Source organism: Nycticebus coucang, chromosome 9 (assembly GCF_027406575.1).
Source record: "Nycticebus coucang isolate mNycCou1 chromosome 9, mNycCou1.pri, whole genome shotgun sequence".
Lineage (NCBI taxonomy): Eukaryota > Metazoa > Chordata > Mammalia > Primates > Lorisidae > Nycticebus > Nycticebus coucang.
In genome coordinates, this window is record NC_069788.1 from 68,160,553 (window position 1) to 68,183,291 (window position 22,739).

Sequence of the window (22,739 nt, forward strand, 5' to 3'; positions counted from 1 at the left end):
AGGGCCTTGGTGCCCATGTGTGTGCACTCTCCAGCCCTCAAGTCTAACCTTCACCCATGGCTTCTGTAAATATCTCCTTCTAGACACACCGCATAGAGGAGTTTAGACATAGAGGTGGGTTTAGAATTGTTTGGACAGGAAGTCCCAAAGTCCCAGTACTTGATACATGGTCTAGAAAGAGGGACAGTCCTAGGTGGGTGTGGCCTCTTGGCCCAGCAGACATCTGCCCCTTGAGGAGGTGCATGGCTAGAGGTGAGCTGAAAACCCAAAAGCATGAGGCCCAACATAGGGGTCCTTTGCCTGGGCTAGGGGTGGTACCCCACCCATTAAAAGGGTTGTATTGGGAAGCCCTCTGGGAAAGCTTCTGTAACCCCAGCAGCATTCTATGTCTTGACCTGGGTGGCAGTTCCATTTATAATAATCTATGAACCTATACATTTGTTTTATATGGTTTTTCTCTATGTAAGTTATGTTTCCCAGAAAAGAATTAATAAAACACATATATTTGTATGTGTGTTCATATGCCTGGTGCTATGGTTTATAGGATCCCCACAGACAAGTCAGCTCTGAACAGTTGCCTTATAAGCTCAAACACCTTAGGCAGTTAAAATGCCTCAAGGTGCAAGTATCTGAAAAATAAATGGACTAGTTCTGGAAACATGATAACCCTCACTCCTGGCTCTCTACCCACCCTGTCCAGGGCTAAGATACTTGGGTGACCACACATGGTTACCCATGAGCAAATGAGTCATGGGCTCATGTCCTCTTCCCTAGCCACTGCAAGTGCCTTGGAGGAAAATTCTTTCTCCCCTCTTAGCCAAGAGACCATAAATACTGTGTTTATCAAACCAAAATTAAAGGAGGCTGTTCCCATCCTGGTAGAATTGAAAGGAGACCAATTCCCACTTACCCTGTTTGCACAGCAGTTCTAGGAAGGCTTCTCTCCCCCACAAGGGCAACTGGGTAGGTTCATCAGTTTGCTGAGCTGCTACTATATGCCAGACATAATTCTTATTTTTCTGCTCCATCATTTAAAAATCCACTTGGTTTTGATTTTTCACTTGATAGGAAAAACATTTTCCTCTTACAAATATTCACATAACCGATTCTCAAAAGATATTCATGTACCCCATGCAGTCTAAATACCAAGGTTTTTCTCAGATACATATTTTAATAAATAGTCTATAAATACACACACACACATCCCATCCCAAAACTGAACTTTATAACCATGAGATGATTAAAGAGAAGTGAAAAGTTGGCCAGTACTAATTCACTGAAATCCCAGTCCATTTTTCTTTCCAAAAAATCAGATCTGAGTTTTGCATCTAAGCTGTTTAAAAACCACACTTCCAAAATACCAGTGTTTCTCCTTTTTGGAAAATAGGCAAAGCATGTGGCTCCAGTGACCTTCACAAGCTGCTGGTGAGAGGTAGACGCAGACATATATGGTGTCAAGGGGGACACTGAGGCAACAGGGATAGGAGAGCAGGAAAAATCAATGACTGGACTACAGCTGTGGGTTATGGACGTGGAAGACTCCCTTCTACCTCCATTATTGATAAGACACACTTGGCAAACATCTGCCCATCACTCAAGACTCCACCCAAGGTTGACCTTCCCCCTCCCTGCGCCCTCACAAGACTCACTGCATATTTGAGCAAAGTCCATGCAACATTTTATGGCATTGTATTTTTTGATTTGCCCAACTGGACTGTGGGATCTGTGAAAATAGGACTATATTTTACGTGTCTCTGAAGTTCCAGCTAATGCAAAGTAATAACTCCATTAATGCTTTCTGTGATTACATAAATGAATGAAAGAATGATGGATTTCACTCATGTGAGTATGGATTTCACTCATGTGACTATGGATTTAGCTTTTCCAATTGCTATGACACAAGTTCTAAATGATGAGAAGCATTTCAACCCGTCTCAGAGTTTACCAACGAACCTGTATTTCTCTAACTTCTATTTTCAGGTTCAGTGAGCTGAGTTTCCTAATGTCAGACATTGGAGGAGAACCTTGCACATATTTTAAATAGAGTTATGAAAAGGAAGAAACTGGTCAGCAGACGAAAACGCTGGAATGGCCCTATACAAGACTCAGAGCTTCAATATTCCTTGGGGGAAAATGTGGACAAGGGTGAGTAGTGACAGAAAAAACCTACATTCTGCGATTCCCTTTTCTCTAGTTTGACTCAGACAAATTCCTCTGCGGCAATCATACAAACAGTGTTCTGTTCTGTTATCTCATAGGCCTGCAACTAACATTTGAAAACAAAAGTTAATTTTTTTAAGCTGCCATATTTTGCTCTGTTAGGTGAGTTTTTTTTTTTTTTTACATGGCTACTGTGATGCCACAGCACGGGGATTACTCTTCCATCCAGATAGGTCTGGAGAAACAGTCTTCTAGGATACAGGTTGATAAACTCCACTTGGAGCAAGTCTGGACATTATATTCACAGAACTCTTTAGAAGTTGATCAGCCAGGTTTGGGTTTAACCACTTCTTTCGTGCCTTTTTTCTCTCTTTGCCACTCACCTTCAAACCACTCAACTTCCAAGTAGCTATTTCACAAAAAAAAAAAAAATTGACTTGGCCTGGCATGGAACTTGGTTTAAAATGGTCAATTCTCCTATCTACCTAAGGCTTCCTAAAGGGTTTGTGCCAATGAAGCGAAGGAAACGCTGTGTAGCTGTACATAGTAGTTGACTTCTAAGGGACACAGGCATGGAGGCATGGGAAGTCACAAAGGCCTGGGATTTTGCTTTTAAGCTTAGAGTTGGTCCTTCCTTTTAAGCTTAGAGTTGACCATAAGGCAGTTGTTTTATAAAAGTGGAGGTTTGTGTAGATGAAATGAGAAAATGCACATAAAGTAATTGTACTCAAAAGATAAAAGTTCATTTCTTTATGTATTGAAATTATAATCTGTTGTCTGTATCTCACAGAAAAACAACCAACAATTGTGTGCAAATAAAAAAACACTGGGCAGTCACGTCAATCCAGAGACCTATTTCATTTGCAGAGAAAGGCTCTAAGTTAAATATAATGATAAATATTTTCTTATTTTTAAATTTTGGATAATATAAGGTACATAGAATCAGGTTACATTGTTAGGCAAAGTCTAAGTTGTATTTGAGGCCTTCACCCAGAAGGTGTGCCTTGTACCCTACATTGTACCCATCCGGTGGGAGCTTGCAGAGCGCCTTCCACTCCAGCCTCCCTCTTCTTGAATTTAATTGTTTTTCTTGGGCAAATATTTTCTTTAACATTTTAGTAATCAATAAAAGGATTTCCTCGGATGTTGTTAAAAATAAGTTCAGTTGTCACATCACTGTGATTTTTTTTTTTAGAGACAGTTTCACTTTGTCATCCTCAGTAGAGTGCTGTGGCTCACAGCTCACAGCAACCTTCAACTCCTGGGCTTAGGCAATTCTGTTGCCTCAGCCTCCTGAATAGCTGGGACTCCAGGCACCCGCCACAACGCCCGGCTATTTTTTTTGTTGCAGTTTGACTGGGGCCAGGTTTGAACCTGCCACTCTCAGTATATGGGGCCAGTGCACTACTCACTGAGCCACAGGCACTGCCCAATCACTGTGATATTTTATAAATTCTCCCCAGTCCTAGGATTCTAAGACAAAAACCTGTCACAGAACCGGACACTTCAGAGGCTTCAACCAAATCAAATTTCTAATCCAAACTGGAACAAGACACATTTATTTGTGATCCCCACCACGCCACTCACCGTAAATATTAATTTCTTTATTAATAGTGAAATAAAAATGGTCTCTTCTCATTTTTTCATACCTACACAGCTAGTTTAACTAAACTGAGACAAAAAAAAAAAAAAACAGAGGGGAAAAAAGTATTCTCTAAAGCAGGGGTCCTCAAACTGCGGCCCACGGGCCACATGAGGCTGTGTGATTGTATTTGTTCCCATTTTGTTTTTTTACTTCAAAATAAGATATGTGCAGTGTGCATAGGAATTTGTTCATAGTTGTTTTTTTTAAACTATAGTCTGGCCCTCCAACTGTCTGAGGGATAGTGAATTAGCCCCCTGTTTAAAAAGTTTGAGGACGCCTGCTCTAAAGCAAGCCAGTATTTCCTTCCATTCGAGTCCCTGCAATGAACATTAGCATTCTGGTATCTCCAATACATGTTGACTCCCAACTTTTGGCATCCTAGACCTAAATAATTATAAAACACACACACACACACCCCACTTTCCTCCAAGTAGAATATAAATATTTGGAAATGATCATTACCACCTAATAAAAAGGGGCATTTATTCCTTGCCATCGATGCTTCCTTCAGATATGTTTCTCCTGCTTTTTTTCGGTCAGCATTCTGGATAAGAGATATGGCCGTGAAGCCATACTGAGTAATCGGAACCCCAGCCCTGCCGCCCTCTAACCGTAGGATCTTGAAGATTGTTATTTAGCCTCTCTGTGCCTCAGTTTCTTCCCTAACAAAATGAGGATGAGAATAGCACCTTTCTTGAGATGTTGGTGGAAGGATTAAACAAATAAAATGCTTTGACTCATGTTTGGCATGTACTTAACCCTCGATAGATGCTTCCAGTGACACCTGAGCTGCACAGCACCTGAGGAGTGAAGTCAGTACAGCTGAGAGAAATTATTACAGGGAGAAGATGGGAGGAGCAGAGTGGAGGGAAGTCTTAGTGAGAAAGTGGCTCAGGCTAGATGTGGGCTGCTCTCCTGAAGAGGACAGGAGGCTGGCGGTTGGGTATTGTGTGTTACCCTTTAGCTCAGTGGTTCTCAATCTTCCTAATGCCGCGACTCTTTAATACAGATCCTCGTTATTTTCATTGCTAAAATAATTTTATGGTTGGGGGTCACCACAACATGAGGAACCGTATTAAAGGGAAGGCTGAGAACCACAGCTTTAGCTGCTGTTTTCTGGTTCCCACAGCCACAATGGAGATACCAGGTATGAGGGCGTGGCCAGAAAAGTCCTGCGGGGGGGACTGTGCTAAACTTAAAAAATACTCTTCAAAGCAAGCACCTTACAAAAAAACCTCAGCAGATAGAAGCAGGCCCTGCACAAATACCCACTTGAGGAGGGTGTGGCGAGGCCTCCATCACACCCGCAGAGCCCTCTGAGCACTGCAGAGAGGCTGGGCACCCCGTGGTATTCATTGGCCAGGGTTTTGTTATGTCTCATTTTCAGACGGCTGGTAGTTAAACATTTACCAGTGCTCCAGTGGAGATGATAAAGGGGCTGGCTCAGAAAAACTGAAAAACTCCAAAAAACAAGTTTGAATTGCAAACCTTTTATGTCGTGTTCTCATTCTTCCTCTTTACAATAGGGCAGGAGGCTGGCAGTTGGGCATTGTGTGTTACGGTTTATCTAAAGAAAAAAAATCAAAACCAAATTCTTGTTTTCCTCTCTTGTTTCATAGAGGAAAAAAGTGTTGATTGACAGAACTTGAAAATGTTGACCTTTTTTTCCCTCTACATACGAGTTTGCTGCAGGTCCAAAGTAGTGATCCTTACTGTGTACTTAATCTGCCACAGCTTTGTGGTGACTGTCCCAGAAAGGGAGATGTGAGGGATGGGGGTCATTCATGTGTTCTTTTATCACTCCTTTAAAAATATCATCATTCTGATATATTTTGGGGAATATGAAAATGCTACCTAGTGAGAATTATCACCTCACTTTGTTATACCTAAAAGATTATTAACCTGTTCAGATGTCTAAGCTGTTTGTTTAGTGTAAGATGAAAGAATATAGGTAAAAATGAAGAAATACATCTAAATCTTCATTTGCTTGGGCTGCTGTAACAAAATGGCAGATGGGGGGATGTAAACAACAAAAATTTATTTCTTCATGGTTCTGTGGGCTGGAACTCCAAGGCCAGGGTGTCAGCAGGGCCGGCTCCTTCTCAGGCCTCTCTCCTGGGCTGGAGAAGGGCCACCTTCTCCCTGCGTCCTCCACACTCTTCCCTCTGTGTGTGACTCTGTCCTTGGCTCCTCTTAGAAGGACACAGTCATGGTGGATTAAGGCCACCCTCATGACCTCATTTTAACTTAATTACTTGTGTAAATACCCTTCTCCACATGCAGTCACTTTCTGAGGTACAGAGGGCTAGGACTTAAACATGCAAACTGAGGGGCAGGGGACATAACTCATCCCCTCTCACTGTTCAAATATGACCATGACGTATCCACAGGACGGTTTCACTGAACAACATCACAGGGCATGTTCCCGGAGAAGCAAATTCTGAGATGGAGATGGTCCTGCAGGAGGGTTATGTGGAGTGCTCTTGGAAACAGTCACACAGCCAAGGCAGCCAAGGAAGCAGGATTAGACAGAGGGAGAACCCACGTCACCGTAAAGGCCCCAGCTAATGGCAGGGGCCCTCTGGAGGTGGGATAGGCCTTCAGAGTTACTGGAACTAAAGCAAGATGGCCAGGATTTTACAGGCCTTGGGGCCAGGCATGCGCTAAAGGCTGCAGTCAGGAGGAAGGATGATGTGTGTGAGGATGCCCTCCTCAGCTAAGGACAATCTCAACAGGGGACTTGTCCACGAGCTTCTAGGTGCCACCCTTCCGTAGCTGACACAGTGAGTGGCTGCTCAATTTGAAATGGGGTCCTGCTTGGTGCACCACAGTGTCCACTTTAAATATGAAATTTACTTTCCTTAAGTGAATGGAAAAACTTCCCATCATCTTCTTAAGAAATGTCTCACATCCTACAGAATGGGAGAAAATATTTGCAAGCCATAACATAAGATAACAAATCAACATCCAAAATACTAAGAGACTCATGCAACTCAATAGCAGGAAAACAAATGACCTGGCTGAAAAATGGGGACAGAACCTGAATATATGTTTCTTAAAAGAAGACATACACATAGCCACCAAGTATATAAAAATGTTCTCAACCTCACTAATTATCAGGGAAATGCAAATCAAAGTCATAATGAGCTATCATCTTATTTTGGTTAAAGTGGCGATTATCAAGAAAATATAAGATAACAAGTGTTGGTGAGGACGGAAAAAGGGGAACACTAGTACACTGTTGGTGGGAACCTAAGCTGGTATAGTCATTATGTAAAATAGTATGAAGGTTCCTCAAAACTTAAAAATAAGTTATCACATGATCCAGCAATTTTACTTCTGGTTATTTATCCAAAGGAAATGAAATCACCATGTTGAAGAGTTCTCTGAACTTCCGTGTTTATTGCATAGCCAGATACAAAATCAACCAAAATGTCCATCGATAGATGAAGGGATAAAGAAAATGTGGGATCTCTACACAGTGAAATATTACTCAGCCACAAATAAGGAATGAAATCCTGTTGTTTGCAGCAACATGGATAGAGCCAGAGGTCATTATGTTAAGTGAAATGAGTTTCACGTAAATTCTGAGATTATTCAGTATTTGTGTTAATAATACTGAATAATCTCACCCAAACACAAATTCTGAATAATCTCACCCTATATGTGGAATCTAGAAAGTCAAATTCACAGAAGCAGAGAGAAGGGTGGTTACCATGGGCCGGAGGGCTGAGGGGATTTGGATGATATTAGTCAAAGACTAGACACTTTCAGTTAAAAGATAAATAAGTTCTGGGAATCTAATATACAATATGAGGACACAGCAATACTGTATTTGATATGTGAAATTTGCTAAGACAGTAGACCTTAAATGTTCTCAACACACACACATACACACACACACACTGGCCACTATGTGAGGTGATAATATGTTCATTAGCTTGAACTAATACGTCCTTTTGCAACGTATACATATATCAATACATCATTTTGTATACTTTAAATATACAGAATATTTGTCAAATACATTCAATAAAGCTAGGATAAAAAGAAAACAAAGAAATTTCTTATAACAACTCTTAGCAGATCAAAGAGTAACCTATGTAACCCTAAAATATTTGGGCAGCCAGTGCGGCTTAGTGGGAAAAGTATACCCCATGGAGCCAAAAAGATCTTGCTTCAAATCTGTGCCCTGCTAGTTACCAATATTTTTTAACCTCCAGTTTCTCCTGTGCACCATGAGGATAATAATACCAACTTTGCTGGACTGTTGTGGAGTTAAACAAAAGAATATACTTAGTGCGTCTAGCATAATGCTTGATACAAACAAGACCTCCAAAAGGTATCAGCTCCCTACATCTTTTTGCAGCAAATAAGTCATTGGTGGTGACAGGTTACGGATCATAAAGAGAGGTTCCATCTCCCAATGAGGAGTGCGTCTCACTGGTGTGACTGGAGTCCTCTGTAAAGATTGTTAAAATACACGTCTCATTCTTAGTGAATCTAACTCAAGGATTCTAGGGGTGATTGTGATTCCCAGGAAATCTTGGAACACCCTGCTTGAGACTGTGGACCCTGATCTCAGTAAGAACACCTTCACCTTAGAGCCCAGGGACTTCTGTGCTTAGTAGATGCTTGAGGACATTTTTCACTGCCCTCCTTGTCAATATCCTCATCACATCACAAAGCCCTCTTCGACCCTTAGATAAATACTATGTATTCCAAAACAAAAACATGCATAAATCATGTCAGTTACAGAATCAAACCAATTCCCCTTTTTGAGATGTGATTTTATTGAGGCATAAATCACCACTAAAAGGTAATTTGGCGCAGACAGGAATTTTACTGGGGGATGCAGATCCCCTGAGATAGTCTGGAAAATGAGAAGCATATTCAAAGATGAAGTGTCCCGCAGGTGTAAGAGGCACTGGGCCTGAGTGTCTGGACAGAGATTAAACTTTCTCATTTAAACAAAGTACAATGGAGCCACCCTGGATGGGACTGCCAAAGGCTTTCTGTATTTGATTGTGAGCTGCATTGCAGAAACTGCACTGTCAAAAAGACACTGACCAAGGCCCAGAAAGTAAACAGGAGCTGGGATGCAGAAAGTGACCCCGAAGCTCAAACAGGCTTTCCCAGCCTACCAGATGCTCTTCTTGATTTAACAGCAGGTCATGAGGTTTTCCAGTGTCTTCTGTGGCTTTCTTTTCCCACAGACAGGCCTCATTTATTCTAAAATATGGAGCTTTGGGGGTTTCTTGAAAATGGTAATTTTACTCAGTAAAAATAAGTCCAGATGAAAACTTTAACTGTGGGAATCCATTCTGAAAAAGGATGAGAGTAAGAACATGACAGAAACTGTCTGTTTTACCCAACTGATCAGTAGCCGCCCAGACCCAATCACTTCCCATATGACAACAACAACAAAAAATGATTCTGGAAGCAGTTCAGCAAAAATACCTCAGTGACTGAGAACGCCAAGGTGACTATTTACCCGTCACCTCCATGCAAAGGTCCCAAGTGCAGCAATGGTGAGCACTTTTGTTCTGAGATCTATGTTGCTAACGACAAGACTAGAGCTGTCTTTTCATTAATGAGAGAAGTTTCTATCACCATTCTTCCACAATTTGCTTTTATTCTCTTTTAAAAACTACTTCCCTAGGTTTGACCAGGGTGCTATAACCCACCGAGACACTGTCACGCTAAAAAGAACTTACGTTCCTGTCCTTTAAGTATTACTCGGAGCCCACTGCATTTTTCACTGGCTGCTTTAGAGAAGCACCTTTGAGTACAGTACTCAATTAAACAGTAGATGTATACCAAGTGCTTCCTGCTCATGTACAAATCTCTGTCTCCCTTGGCCCTATTCTCTGTCATTCCCTAGATACACAGAATTTTGGAGCTGGAGATACACTGGAGTCATGAGTGAGCCCCACAACCTCAGAGGCTTAGCACAGCACACTATTCTCACTCACGGGACTGGCAGCGACTCCCCTGGGAAGCTCTTCTAGGGTTCTGGGTCTCTTCCGTTATGTGGCAACACCATCTCAGGGTCTTTCACTTTCAGCAGTGCAGATGAAGAAGAGAAAGGGTGTGGGACAACTCAGGAAACAGGCTGGAAAGCAGATCACTTCCACCAGCTTCTTCTAGGCCAGGAATCAGTCACAGACGATCAACCTAAACCCAAAGACAGCAGAGAGAAGTGGAGCAGTACACAGATGCGAACAGCGTCTGCCTCAGAGAGACGGAAGATGCTCCTTTCTTTCCACTCCTTTAAGGGTTTTTTAGTTGCGGCAACGGAGACCCCAAAACATAAGTTACACACAGCCAATCAGGGACATGTCAGCTCAGTGTTCACCAAGCAATTTATTGCCCTTTTCTATTAATTCCAAATAATGTATAAAAAGGCTTATAAAGTCTCGGAGCCTTGTTTCCAGGCCTTTCTAACCAGGACTGCAGGGTGAGAAGGATCCTGACCACTCTACTCTGCGACCCACAGTTCCGGGACAGTGTCTCTTGGTCTGAGAGCTGGACAGATGAACGTTTCAAAGAGCAAGTGCCAGTAGCAAACCCTAATTACAGGAAATGCTTCTTGGCTCCTAAGGGATATAAAATTACTTTGGGGAAAGTCAAGGAAAATAGAAACTGAATATCCTGAAATGGCTTGATTTCAAGGCCAAAAGTCATCCTCAAGCTTGTGTTCTGTGCTTGATTCTGTCAAGATAGCTGGCAGGGTGGAGATAGCGTTTCAGGGGGGAGGAGGTCTGGATGGTGTCAGCCTGGTTTGCAAGCATCACGTTGGCTCATGGATAATATATCTTGAAAGGTTGTCCTCCTCACGGTTTGAATCAAATGTGAGAAAAAGCAGGCTTCCAAAAAATACCTGCTAAGGAATGAGGAAATGGACACAGGCAAATATGGTCTCCTTGACGGATTCTGAAAGCTGTCTGGGCAGAGTAAGACTTCACTAGTGCAAAGAACTCCTGTGTTGCAATCTGTGTAAATCTTTGCCCTATCTGTAACTGAATATACCAGTGCTAACTGGGCAGTCAGTTACATGCCCATTTTTTAAAATTCTGACTTTACAATCACAGAAGTTATGTACCTATTTTTTGCCTGGATTTATAAATTTTCATCTGGAGATCTGGCACTGACTAGTTAAAGAATGCATGTTGAGGGCGGTGCCTGTGGCTCAAAGGAGTAGGGCGCCAGCCCCATATACCGGAGGTGGTGGGTTCAAACCCAGCCCTGGCCAAAAACTGCAATAAATAAATAAATAAATAAGAATGCATGTTGGTTCTTTTATTTTTTTATTTTTTATTTTTTTTGTAGAGACAGAGTCTCACTGTACTGCCCTCGGGTAAAGTGCCATGATGTCACACGGCTCACAGCAACCTCCAACTCTTGGGCTTATGCTATTCTCTTGCCTCAGCCTCCCAAGCAGCTGGGACTACAGGCACCCGCCACAACACCCGGCTATTTTTTTGTTGCAGATTGGCTGGGGCTGGGTTTGAACCCGCCACCCTCTTAAGGATCTTGGACAAATATTTAATGTTCTGAGGTCTCCCCCCCCATTCATAGCTAGGAAAAGAAAAATAGATAAAAATAATATTTACCACTTGGCCCAATTCAACCTAAATATTTCTTTCCCACATAAAATCAAGTAACAATAATAATAGAAAATAGGTTTATAACAGTACCAGAATTATGTCACTTTATTTAGCTGCCTTTTCTCAAAATATAATTACATTTCCTAGATATTACAGATCAGATACAAAAATGAATGAAACTACTGAATTCGATGACATGTGTGTTAATTTTTCAGTTTTTCATCTCATTCTCTTCTTTCCATGCTAACTGTTCCCCCACTTTGAAAAAAAAGTCTTCTTCTTATGTGTTGGGGAAACATTGTGCCCATTTTATTAACAGTATTTTTGAAGCCAATAAGAATGAGTTTGCTGAATCACAGGTTAGCTTATGGCACAGGCTGGACTTAGGCCAATGTTCAGTGTATGGAGCAGGATGGGGAAGCTGGCCGGTTAGATATCTCCAAAGAACATGGAAATAAGGTACCTTTCAGAGTTTAACTAGTGAAATGAATACATCAAATACATATACAACTAGTAAAACAAAATGGATACAATCAGCCAGCAATGGAAATAAGCCAAAAAACCATTCATCTCTCTGTAAAGTAAAACAGAAATGTGTGAGAGCTTCTCAAACTTTAGTCCCACTTATCTGGTACAGTAATGAGGAAGATGACTATGTGGTTATAAGCCAGTGAGCAATGTGTTGTGCCCCATTAGATGATGGCTATATGAACAGAAGGGGTTGGTTAGCCAAGGAAATAGGAAAAAGGGAGAACCAGAGGTCAGAGAGGCCCTCTGGAGGGTGCAGCCCATTGACATGGAAGCCTCTAAGGGAAACAGCCTTGGCAGTGTGGACCAAAGTAGTATGTTCCTTTCCTGAGACTCTCCTCTTGAGTACAAGAGGGCAAGGGAACCTTAAGCCATTACAGCATCGTTTTAACATCCATTAAGGGCCCCTGTGCTGATTCTGTGGACACCAAACCACCCTGTGATATTTTGGCTCCTTATGTAGTGAGCCTACTGGCAGAGCTGCCTTGAAGTATTCAGTTGTGTTTAGTATTTTAAACTAATATAATTATATCTGATGTGGCATATCTTCAAGGTAAACACCAGCCTCTGGGCTGCACCTGGGCAGGCAGTCATGTTACCCAGCAATACCTCAGGACTCACTTCACGCTCCTTTTGAACTATAGCCCATGTGGTTTTGACTGAACCACATATTAAAACTAGATAGGGATGTTCTACTATTACGACAGTGTTTAGTGAACTAACAAAAGAATCGCTGTATTGCAAGACAGAAACAGTCTGCAGAATGGAGGGCCATTGCAAAAGGCCACATGCTGATTTTCTATTGTGTCTGGGGCCCTGCTGTAGACAGCTTCATCAAAGATACCAACCAGTTGACAGGGTAATGTTTTCCAGGTTTTTTCACACCTCGTCCAATTATAGTGATTGTTAGGTGATAAATACGGTGACAGCTCATTACAAAATTCAGCTTTCAGAAGCTGAATGATGAAGGGACACCTCTCACGGTTAGCGTCTTTCCTTTGCTCCTTCTCCACCCTCCACAAAACCATGTCAGATGTCTTTACCACAGAAGCTCAGGGAGGAATACACAGGGCAGCCCATGAAAGAAAACGGAGGAAGGAGATGAAGAACAGCCTAAAAACGCCAGAGAATTACCCCTGCCCTCTAAAGTTGTTTTTATTAGTGTACGTGTGCGTCTATGTCTATGGGTTTGCACACTCTTGTGCCCTCAATGCCAGGTGGTCACACACCTGTAAACCTACGTCCATGGACGCTAAGGCCTTGGCTTCTTCAGTTTAGCGAGGCATAACTGACAGACAATAAACTGCACATATTTAAAGTACAGTATTTTTTCTAATCGATAATGATGTCTTTGTTTAAAAAGAAATTGAGCACAAGTGTGTAACCATGAACTAGATCCTTTAAATTATCAAAAATCGCAAGTACATATTAATAGTGATTGTTACCAAGTAGAGAGGTAGGCCCTCACCTAAAGTAAATTTTAGTAATGTTGATGTATATATGCAGTGGTGAAATAATCACCACAAGAAAAATAATAAACATATCTATCACCTCTGAAAATTTCCCTGTGCCCATTTATAATGCCGCCTCCTTCCTCTCCTTACCCAATTCCCATCCCCAGGCAGATATTGATCTGCCTTCTGTCACTATACATTAGTTTGGTTGTTCTAAAAAATTATGTAAATGATGCATACATCATATGTCCTTTTTCTGGCTTCTTTTACTCAGCATAATTATTTTGACTTTCATCTATGTTCTACGGGGTATCAACTGTTCATTTCTTCTCATTATTGCCAGTGGTAATGGATTCATTCTTTGTATAAATGGACCACGATGTGTTTATCCATTCACCTTTAGTAGTTATTCAGGTTATCCCCAGTTTGGGGCAATTAGAAATAAAGGTAAAGATCTAAGAATATTTATGTAAAAGGGTTTGTGTGGACATACATATACTGACTAAATCATATGGTCGGTGCATACCTAACTTTCTAAGAAATTGCCAAACTGTATTCCCATCAGCAGTACATAAGAGTTCCAGTTCCTCCATATCCTCGCCAACACTTGTGGTGATGGTCATATTTTTCTTCTAATTCTTCCTATTCTAATAGGTATGTAGTAGGATCACCTAGTGGTTTTACTTTGCATTTTTCTAATGACTAGTGATGTTGTTCATCTTTTCCTGTACTTATTTGTCATCTGTATGTATGTCCTCTTTAATAAAATGTCTAGTCAAATATTTCCCTCATTGTTATTGAGTTGTTTATTTTTCTTATTGAGTTTCGAGGGTTTTTTTAATCTATTCTGGATATAATTACTTCGTTAGATTTATATATTGTGAACATCTTCCAGTGCCTGGCTTTTCTTTTCATTCTTTGAACAGTGTCTTTAGAATATCATATGTTTTTAATTGTGATAAAGTCTGATTTATTAATTTGTTCCATCAAGATTGTGCTTGGTGTGGTAGCTGAAAAATCTTTGCCAACCGAAGGTCACAAATATATTCTACATTTTTATAGTTTTGGGTTTTATATTTATTTCTCATCCATCTTGAGTTAATAATTACATGATGAAAGATATAGATTGAAGTTCCTCTTTTTATATATTGATAACCAATGGTACTAACACCATGAGTTGAAAGGACTGTTTCTCCACTAAATTTGCCTTGTGCCTTTATCAAAACTCTGTTGTTTACACATGTTTGTAGGCCTATTTCTATTCCATTGACTTATTTGTCTATCTTTAAGCTGAGACACATTGCCTTGATTAGTGTAGCTTTGTAAATCTCAAAATCAGGTAATAGTATCCTCTAAGTTGTTCTTTATAAAGATTTTTCTTTGCAGAGGGTGGGTTGTGGGTTTTTCTGTCTTGTTTCACTATTCTATGTCCTTTGTGTTTCCAAAGTTTAGAATATGTCTGTGAGTTTCTACATCTCCATTTATTTGTGTCTTCTTTAATTTTTCCATAGTTTTTAGTGGACAGAGAACTGTAAATAGTCCCCAGTATCACACATTAAGGGAGAATGATCGAGTTCCCCTTCAAGACTGGTGAGTTAAGGCACCAGAGGCTTAAGCTTCTTACAGCAACACAATGCAAGGACTACGAGAAGGGAATGCTAGGACCTATTTAGTGTCATGAGCATTAAATGAGAGAGCACAAGTTGAAGTTTAATATAACACAGGCTCTACAGTCAGACTGCCCGGCTCTACCACTTATAGCTGAGCAGCCTGGAAAATTCACAATCTCTCTAGACCTCAGTTTTCTGATCATCAAAATGCAGAAAATACTAAAACCTTCCACATAAGGGTCTTCATAGGATAAAGTGAGCCCGTTAAACACTTAGTGCTATTCTCATCCCCCAATAAGCAACTAATAAACATTGGCAGTGGTTGTTGGTTTTACTCTTACTAGCACTTAACACATCATCTTGAACATAATAAGCATCCGATAAAGGGCAGATGTTATTAGCTTATGTAGCAAACTAAACCACTTCAGGTATGTTTCTCAGATGCTTTGACTATCCCAGACTGAACTGAACATCCTAGAAGTAGGTTTGCTCCTGAGAGATCTAACCCTCACGTGGAACATTCCATACTTTGGATGCTGTACTTACGACACTACATCAAGCCGGGTACGGTGGCTCACACCTGTAATCCCAGCACTCTGGGAGGCCCAGGCAGGTGGATTGCTTATGCTTAGGAGTTTAAGACCAGCCTGAGCTGGACAGCAAGACCCTGTCTCTACTAAAAATAGAAAAATTAGCTGGCTCTGGTGGCCAGAGTCTATAGCCCTAGTTACTCCTGCTGAAGCAGGAGAATTGCTTTTGAGCTCAGGAGTCTGAGGATACAGTGAGCTATGATCATGCCACTGCACTCTAATCCTGGGGATAGAGTAAGACTCTGTCTCAAAAGAAAAAAAAAAAAACAACTGTATATGAGACCTGTTTACACAGGATCTCACAATGATAGGTAAATCTCCACAATTAGCTTACTAATGGCTTTCTTAATCTCTCTAGGAGTCTGGGGGAGGTTGTGTGAATCGTGTTTCCTCATTGTTCCTTAAATACTAGGAGAGCTGACTCTTTCACGAGGAGGCATCTACACTGGCTTTGGTTCTTGCTGTAAGGAAGTGACCAGATCATCTTACGTGCACATCCTAGACTGCCATGGAGTGATAAGATTGTCACACACAGAAAAGCTCTGTGTGTCACTCACCACCAACGTCTACCCTTCACCTTGGGCTGTGCACACACACTCACACATGTGAACTCCCCCCTGGCTTGCTGACACAACCTGCCTGACTGGAGATCCATTTCCATACTTAATGAAAACACAAATTGTTCCCTATGAAAACACAAATTACCTTTGAAGAGAAAGCAATCATTAACTTATGCATATAGGATTCAGTTCAAGGTAACAGAAGAGCCCTGGGTCAAGAGAGGGAAGATCTGAGTTCAGATAATCCTGGATGCCTTTTTTACTCTTCTATAACGCAAGATTTCACTAAAGCTTCCTGACCTACAATGATGGGGTGGCACTTGAGGCGTCGATGCATTCAGCAAATCTTAACAGACCACTTACCACAGTCGGGTGTTGTTTTAAGTGCAGGGGACACACCCATGAATAAAACAAAATATTTGTACCACAGGGCTTATATCCAAGTCAGAGAGACAGTTAATAAGAAAATAAACACTTATGTGATAGAATTTTCAGGAGTGCTGAATTTCTAGAATAAAAATAAAACGGGAGGTCCTCTGTCACCTTTACTATTCAACATAGTGCTGGAAGTTCTAGCCAATACAATTAGGCAAGACAAGGAAATAAAGGGAATCCAAATGGGAGCAGAAGAGGTCAAACTCTCCCTCTTTGCTGACGACATGATCTTATACTTAGAGAACCCCAAAGACTCAACCACAAGACTCCTAGAAGTCATCAAAAAATACAGTAATGTTTCAGGATATAAAATCAATGTCCACAAGTCAGTAGCCTTTGTATACACCAATAACAGTCAAGATGAGAAGCTAATTAAGGACACAACTCCCTTCACCATAGTTTCAAAGAAAATGAAATACCTAGGAATATACCTAACGAAGGAGGTGAAGGACCTCTATAAAGTAAACTATGAAATCCTCAGAAAGGAAATAGCAGAGGATATTAACAAATGGAAGAACATACCATGCTCATGGACGGGAAGAATCAACACTGTTAAAATGTCTATACTTCCCAAAGCAATATACCTATTCAATGCCATTCCTATCAAAATACCAACATCGTACTTTCAAGATTTGGAAAAAATGATTCTGCGTTTTGTATGGAACCGGAAAAAACCCTGTATAGCTAAGGCAGTTCTTTTTAACAAAAATAAAGCTGGGGGCATCAGCATACCAGATTTTAGTCTGTACTACAAAGCTATAGTGATCAAGACAGCATGGTACTGGCACAAAAACAGAGACATAGACACTTGAAATCGAATTGAAAACCAAGAAATGAAACTAACATCTTACAATCACCTAATCTTCGATAAACCAAACAAGAACATACCTTGGGGGAAAGACTCCCTATTCAATAAATGGTGTTGGGAGAACTGCATGTCTACATGTAAAAGACTGAAACTGGACCCACACCTTTCCCCACTCACAAAAATTGATTCAAGATGGATAAAGGACTTAAATTTGAGGCATGAAACAATAAAAATCCTCCAAGAAAGCATAGGAAAAACACTGGAAGATATTGACCTGGGGAAAGACTTCATGAAGAAGACTGCCAGGGCAATTGCAACAACAACAAAAATAAACAAATGGGACTTCATTAAACTGAAAAGCTTCTGTACAGCTAAGGACACAATAACCAAAGCAAAGAGACAACCTACACAATGGGAAAGGATATTTGCATATTTTCAATCAGACAAAAGCTTGATAACTAGGATCTATAGAGAACTCAAATTAATCCACATGAAAAAAAGCCAACAATCCCATATATCAATGGGCAAGAGACATGAATAGAACTTTCTCTAAAGATGACAGATAAATGGCTAACAAACACATGAAAAAATGTTCATCATCTCTATATATTAGAGAAATGCAAATCAAAACAACCCTGAGGTATCATCTAACCCCAGTGAGAATGGCCCACATCACAAAATCTCAAAACTGCAGATGCTGGCGTGGATGTGGAGAGAAGGGAACACTTTTACACTGCTGGTGGGACTGCAAACTAGTACAACCTTTGTGGAAGGAAGTATGGAGAAACCTCAAAGCACTCAAGCTAGACCTCCCATTTGATCCTGCAATCCCATTACTGGGCATCTACCCAGAAGGAAAGAAATCCTTTTATCATAAGGACACTTGTACTAGACTGTTTATTGCAGCTCAATTTACAATCGCCAAAATGTGGAAACAGCTTAAATGCCCACCAACCCAGGAATGGATTAACAAGCTGTGGTATATGATACCATGGAATACTATTCAGCCATTAAAAAAAATGGAGACTTTACATCCTTCGTATTAACCTGGATGGAAGTGGAAGACATTATTCTTAGTAAAGCACCACAAGAATGGAGAAGCATGAATCCTATGTACTCAATTTTGATATGAGGACAATTAATGACAATTAAGGTTATGGGGGGGAAGCAGAAAGAGAGACGGAGGGAGGGGGGTGGGGCCTTGGTGTGTGTCACACTTTATGGGGGCAAGACATGATTACAAGAGGGACTTTACCTAACAACTGCAATCAGTGTAACCTGGCTTATTGTACCCTCAATGAATCCCCAACAATAAAAAAAAAAATAAATAAAAAAAATAAAATAAAAAGGAGTAAGAAAATGGAGAATGACTTTTGAGCTCAGGAGTCTGAGTTACAGTGAGCTATGATTGTGCCAGGCGTTTAGCCAGGGCGCTTTAACGATGCTATCTATGAGGCAGGAGAACCTGGGTAGAAATATCCAGACTTCACCTTTTCCCCTAGGTGGAAGCCAGAAGGCAAAGGAGCCCATTAGTGCAGCCCCTGCAGGTCAGACTCTGGGGTGTAAAACAGGGGAGAGGAGGGTGGAGACGGCTCTGGGGGAGCAAGGAGAAGAGACATGGCCCTGTGGGAGAAGGCCAGCCACTCCCAACGCTGCTCATTCACAGCTCTGACTACTGGAAGGTTCCCAGTCAATCTGGGGCTCCATGCAGAACAGGTCTAATTGCTCACTCCCAAGACAGTGCTTTAGAGAGAGGACAACAGCCCACACATCTCACAACCTGGTGCCAGGGTGGATGTCCCAGGGACATTAGTTTAATCCCTGACTCCAGTGCCCAATGGAGTTTGATGGTTAGGTCTCTGTATGTCATCTCCCTTGCCGATTCTGTATCAGGGACAATTTTATCCCCCAGGAGAATTGGCAAGGTCTGGAGACAGTTTTCATTGTCACAACTGGGAGGAGGGGATGCTACTGGCACCTGGTGGGTAGAGCCCAGGAATGTTGATAAATACTGTGATGCACAGGACAGTCCCCACCACACAGAATGATCCTTCCCCAACGCTACGGTGCCCGGGATGAGAAGCGGGTCCCACAGGAGCTGAGCCCACAAAGCTGTCACTAGAAGACCCTCTCCAGGAGCCCAGGATGAGATCTTCATTTTCAGGGTGAGCTAATACAAAATAGCCATCGAGGCCTGCAAGAGCAGAGAGGGTGGGAGGAAGCTGGAGTGGAGCCTCGGGGCCGGCAGGGCAAGGAGCAGGAGGGCTGTCCACGAGCATCGGGAGGGGCTTCCTTCAAGCTTCCCAGTGCCTAGGGCCGGGGCTTCTCAGCTAAATGGGGAGCAGCCAGGCGGCCTGCCTGGCAGCTCACAGTGAGCCGTCCTCACATCACAGCGTCAGCTTTCCACAGGGACGCATGTAAACAAGAAGACCAGCCACGAGAAACATAAGAAAGGAATAAAAGTTGTTTGGTCTGCTGTCAGGAACAGATTGTTGGAATATTCCAACCCCAGTCCAAAGGGGACAACCAACAAAAACAACCAGGAGACCGCAGCCCACGCTTGGATACATGAAGCCTTTGCTCGCCCTGTGCCACGGACCATTTCCAAGAGAACGTGCTGCTGGCACCGTCCTCTGTTTTTGCCACGGCCTGGTGAGCACTTATGTCTGTCCAAGCCCGGACGTTTAGGACCAGAAAGTATGAAAATGTCATCCGTGACCATGAATTAAGAGCAAGTAAAGTTTGTGTCTGCTGCAGGCCCGTGTGTGTATTTTGACTAACACTGCTGTCATCCAGCAATTCCTCATTTATCTGGCATCAACAGGTCAACTGGAAATATCCCACTTTAAGTGAATCTTCCAGATACCCCAAGTTTACCCTACTTAAGACTTAAATAGCCTTCATGAGCTAACATTTTGGAAAACTTTCTAAAAGGTATACATTGCCAAAAAAAAAAAGGTATACGTTGCCTTTGCTTTACTTGAGTATATTGACAATATTTCTATTTTTTAAGTGACTCAGAACAGTGACTGTAATGTTCTGTAATAATGAAAATAATGAGATGTCTGCGGAGCTAGAAGCATTTTGACGAGACATTAAGTGAACCCAGATCATACCTTGTTTTTCTATTCAGTTCTTACTCAAACTCCCCGTGGCTTCTTTTCATCCTCCTCTGTGTAGCTGTCAGTTGTTACCCTGTTTCCCCGAAAATAAGACATCCTCCGAAAATAAGACCTACTTACAGGAAACATAAGACGTCCCCTGAAAATAAGACCTAGCACGTCTTTGGGAGCACACCTTAAAATAAGACACTGTCTTATTTTCGGGGAAACAGGGTAGTCTTTAGTTCTGTCATCAGGCCTGTCCATCCGTAATCCCTGCCTTCTAGTAATTGCTGCTGTGGTCTGGAACAGTGGTTCTTGATTTTGGCAATATGCTGACTGTCCAGAATTATCCATGCCTGGATCCCATCTCCAGAATTGGGATTTCATTCGTCTGGGTTATGGCCTGGGCATAGGTGATTCTTTTGGCCAGCCAAGAGCCACAGGACATGAAATCCAGTATCTTAGCTTTCTTTGTACAAGAAAGCTAAGATACTGGATGTATCTTAGCTTTTTTGGCATGTATTTTAGAAGTCTCTGGGTCTCCCTTCCTCATTCTCAGCTGTGCCCCAGGAATGTGACCTCAGCTAGGAGAGAGGTAGGATGAACCAGTGGTTGAGCACTCAGAGTCTAGAGCTCAACTACCTGGGTTCAGACTTTGACTCTGATACTTACTGTGTGACCTTGAATAATTCACTCAGTAAAATGTTGGAAGGATTAGATGAGTTAGTGCACAGAGAGGACTAAGAAGAGAAGGACCTGGCAGGGAATAGAATTTACTCCAGTGGATGAGGTGGAGAGACAGAAGTGTGGGCAGAGGTGAGACTGGCACCCAGCGACTGGTGTCAGAGAGCAGCTGGGACTAACCTGGGCCAGAAGCGGAAGGGGAGGAAGCTATGTTATTAGAATCCAGGGAACACCAAGGCTGTGGAAAGATACAGCAGTTGCCAAAGACAAGGTACAAGAAGGGAGCGGAGAGAAAATACCCCAGCCTCTCTCCTTCCAGCCTCTGACTTACCACTGGAGGACCCCACTAGCTGGACCCTGTGAGAAGCCAAAGAGAATTGCCCCTCAAGCCCCTTGTTCTGGAGGAAGAATGCATCAAATTGAGATGGCACAACACTGCTGTGGACAAATTTTTTAAAAAATGTTAGTCCAGGATGGAGGGAGGAGGGTGGGGCCTTAGTGTGTGTCACACTTTATGGGGGCAAGACATGATTGCAAGAGGGACTTTACCTAACAAGTGCAATCAGTGTAACTGGCTTATTGTACCCTCAATGAATCCCCAACAATAAAAAAAAAAAAAAAAAAATGTTAGTCCAATATAACAAAAAAGCCAAACATCCTCGGGTAGCAGGCCCAGTGCAACATGCCTCTTGGCCTTTTCTCACTGGCTGACCTCCTTCTCTGTTCCTTCCCCTGCCAGCGCCTGCCAGAAAACAGCCCTCCTAGCTCACTTCCTTTGCTAATTGAAACACATTCCTGAGCCGGCTTGCAGCAGGCTTTGGAATTTCTTCCTCCACCACTTCCCCACCCCCAAACGCCACCTCTTTCTTTTCACTCATGAATGTTGACCTTTTGTCCAATAAAGACTTCAGTCTTCCAACCTCCTACTAGTACTAGCAACTTAAGTAGCCATTCTGGGCCGTGTTTACATTTGCTCCACGAAGACCATCCTGGACTCTCATTACCTATCAAGTTCTGAGTGGGGTGAATGGAGGCAAAAGCCCCTTTGTTCCAGCAATTTCCATGTACGTGTAAGGGCAAGAGACAGTGCTCAAAGTGCATGGTGGCTTTCCGGGGGGACAGCTATGAAGGGTGCTCATTCCCTCGCCATGATTTTTCCTTTTCTTTTTAAATTTTTTTTCTTTTTTCTAATCCCATGACAGATAACCTCTCCATGTTTTGCCACTGCACCATCTTTACAAATGAAAATTATTAACTTTTAGATTCATGCCTGAGTGCACCAGAACCTTCTCATACTGTGCTGATACACGTACTCGGTTGCCTTGGTTGCACCCTGTTTTTATTGCCATCACAAGGTTTATTTTTTTTTCCTTCCAGATCCTATGACTATATATTCTTTACAGATTTAATTGAACTATTTATCCTTGTTACTCCATTATGGTCCTTCCAACTAAATTCCTTTGAATCCATCCCTTCTATCGCATGTGCACTGTCCTATGATAAAAGCCACTGTTTCCCTGAGAAGCCTGAAAAGCTTTCCTGAGTGAAGAG

The 22,739-nt window shown here is 42.0% G+C and overlaps 1 protein-coding gene across 1 annotated transcript in view; it reads left to right on the forward strand.

The window, feature by feature from the left end:
- NEDD9 (neural precursor cell expressed, developmentally down-regulated 9) overlaps positions 1-22,739 on the forward strand; it is a 176,960-nt gene that overhangs the window by 63,827 nt on the left and 90,394 nt on the right. The window contains exon 2 of the mRNA XM_053602565.1: positions 1,981-2,145. Coding sequence (XP_053458540.1) covers positions 2,089-2,145 — 57 coding nt within the window. The 5' untranslated portion in view covers positions 1,981-2,088. The remainder of the gene's footprint in view (positions 1-1,980; positions 2,146-22,739) is intronic.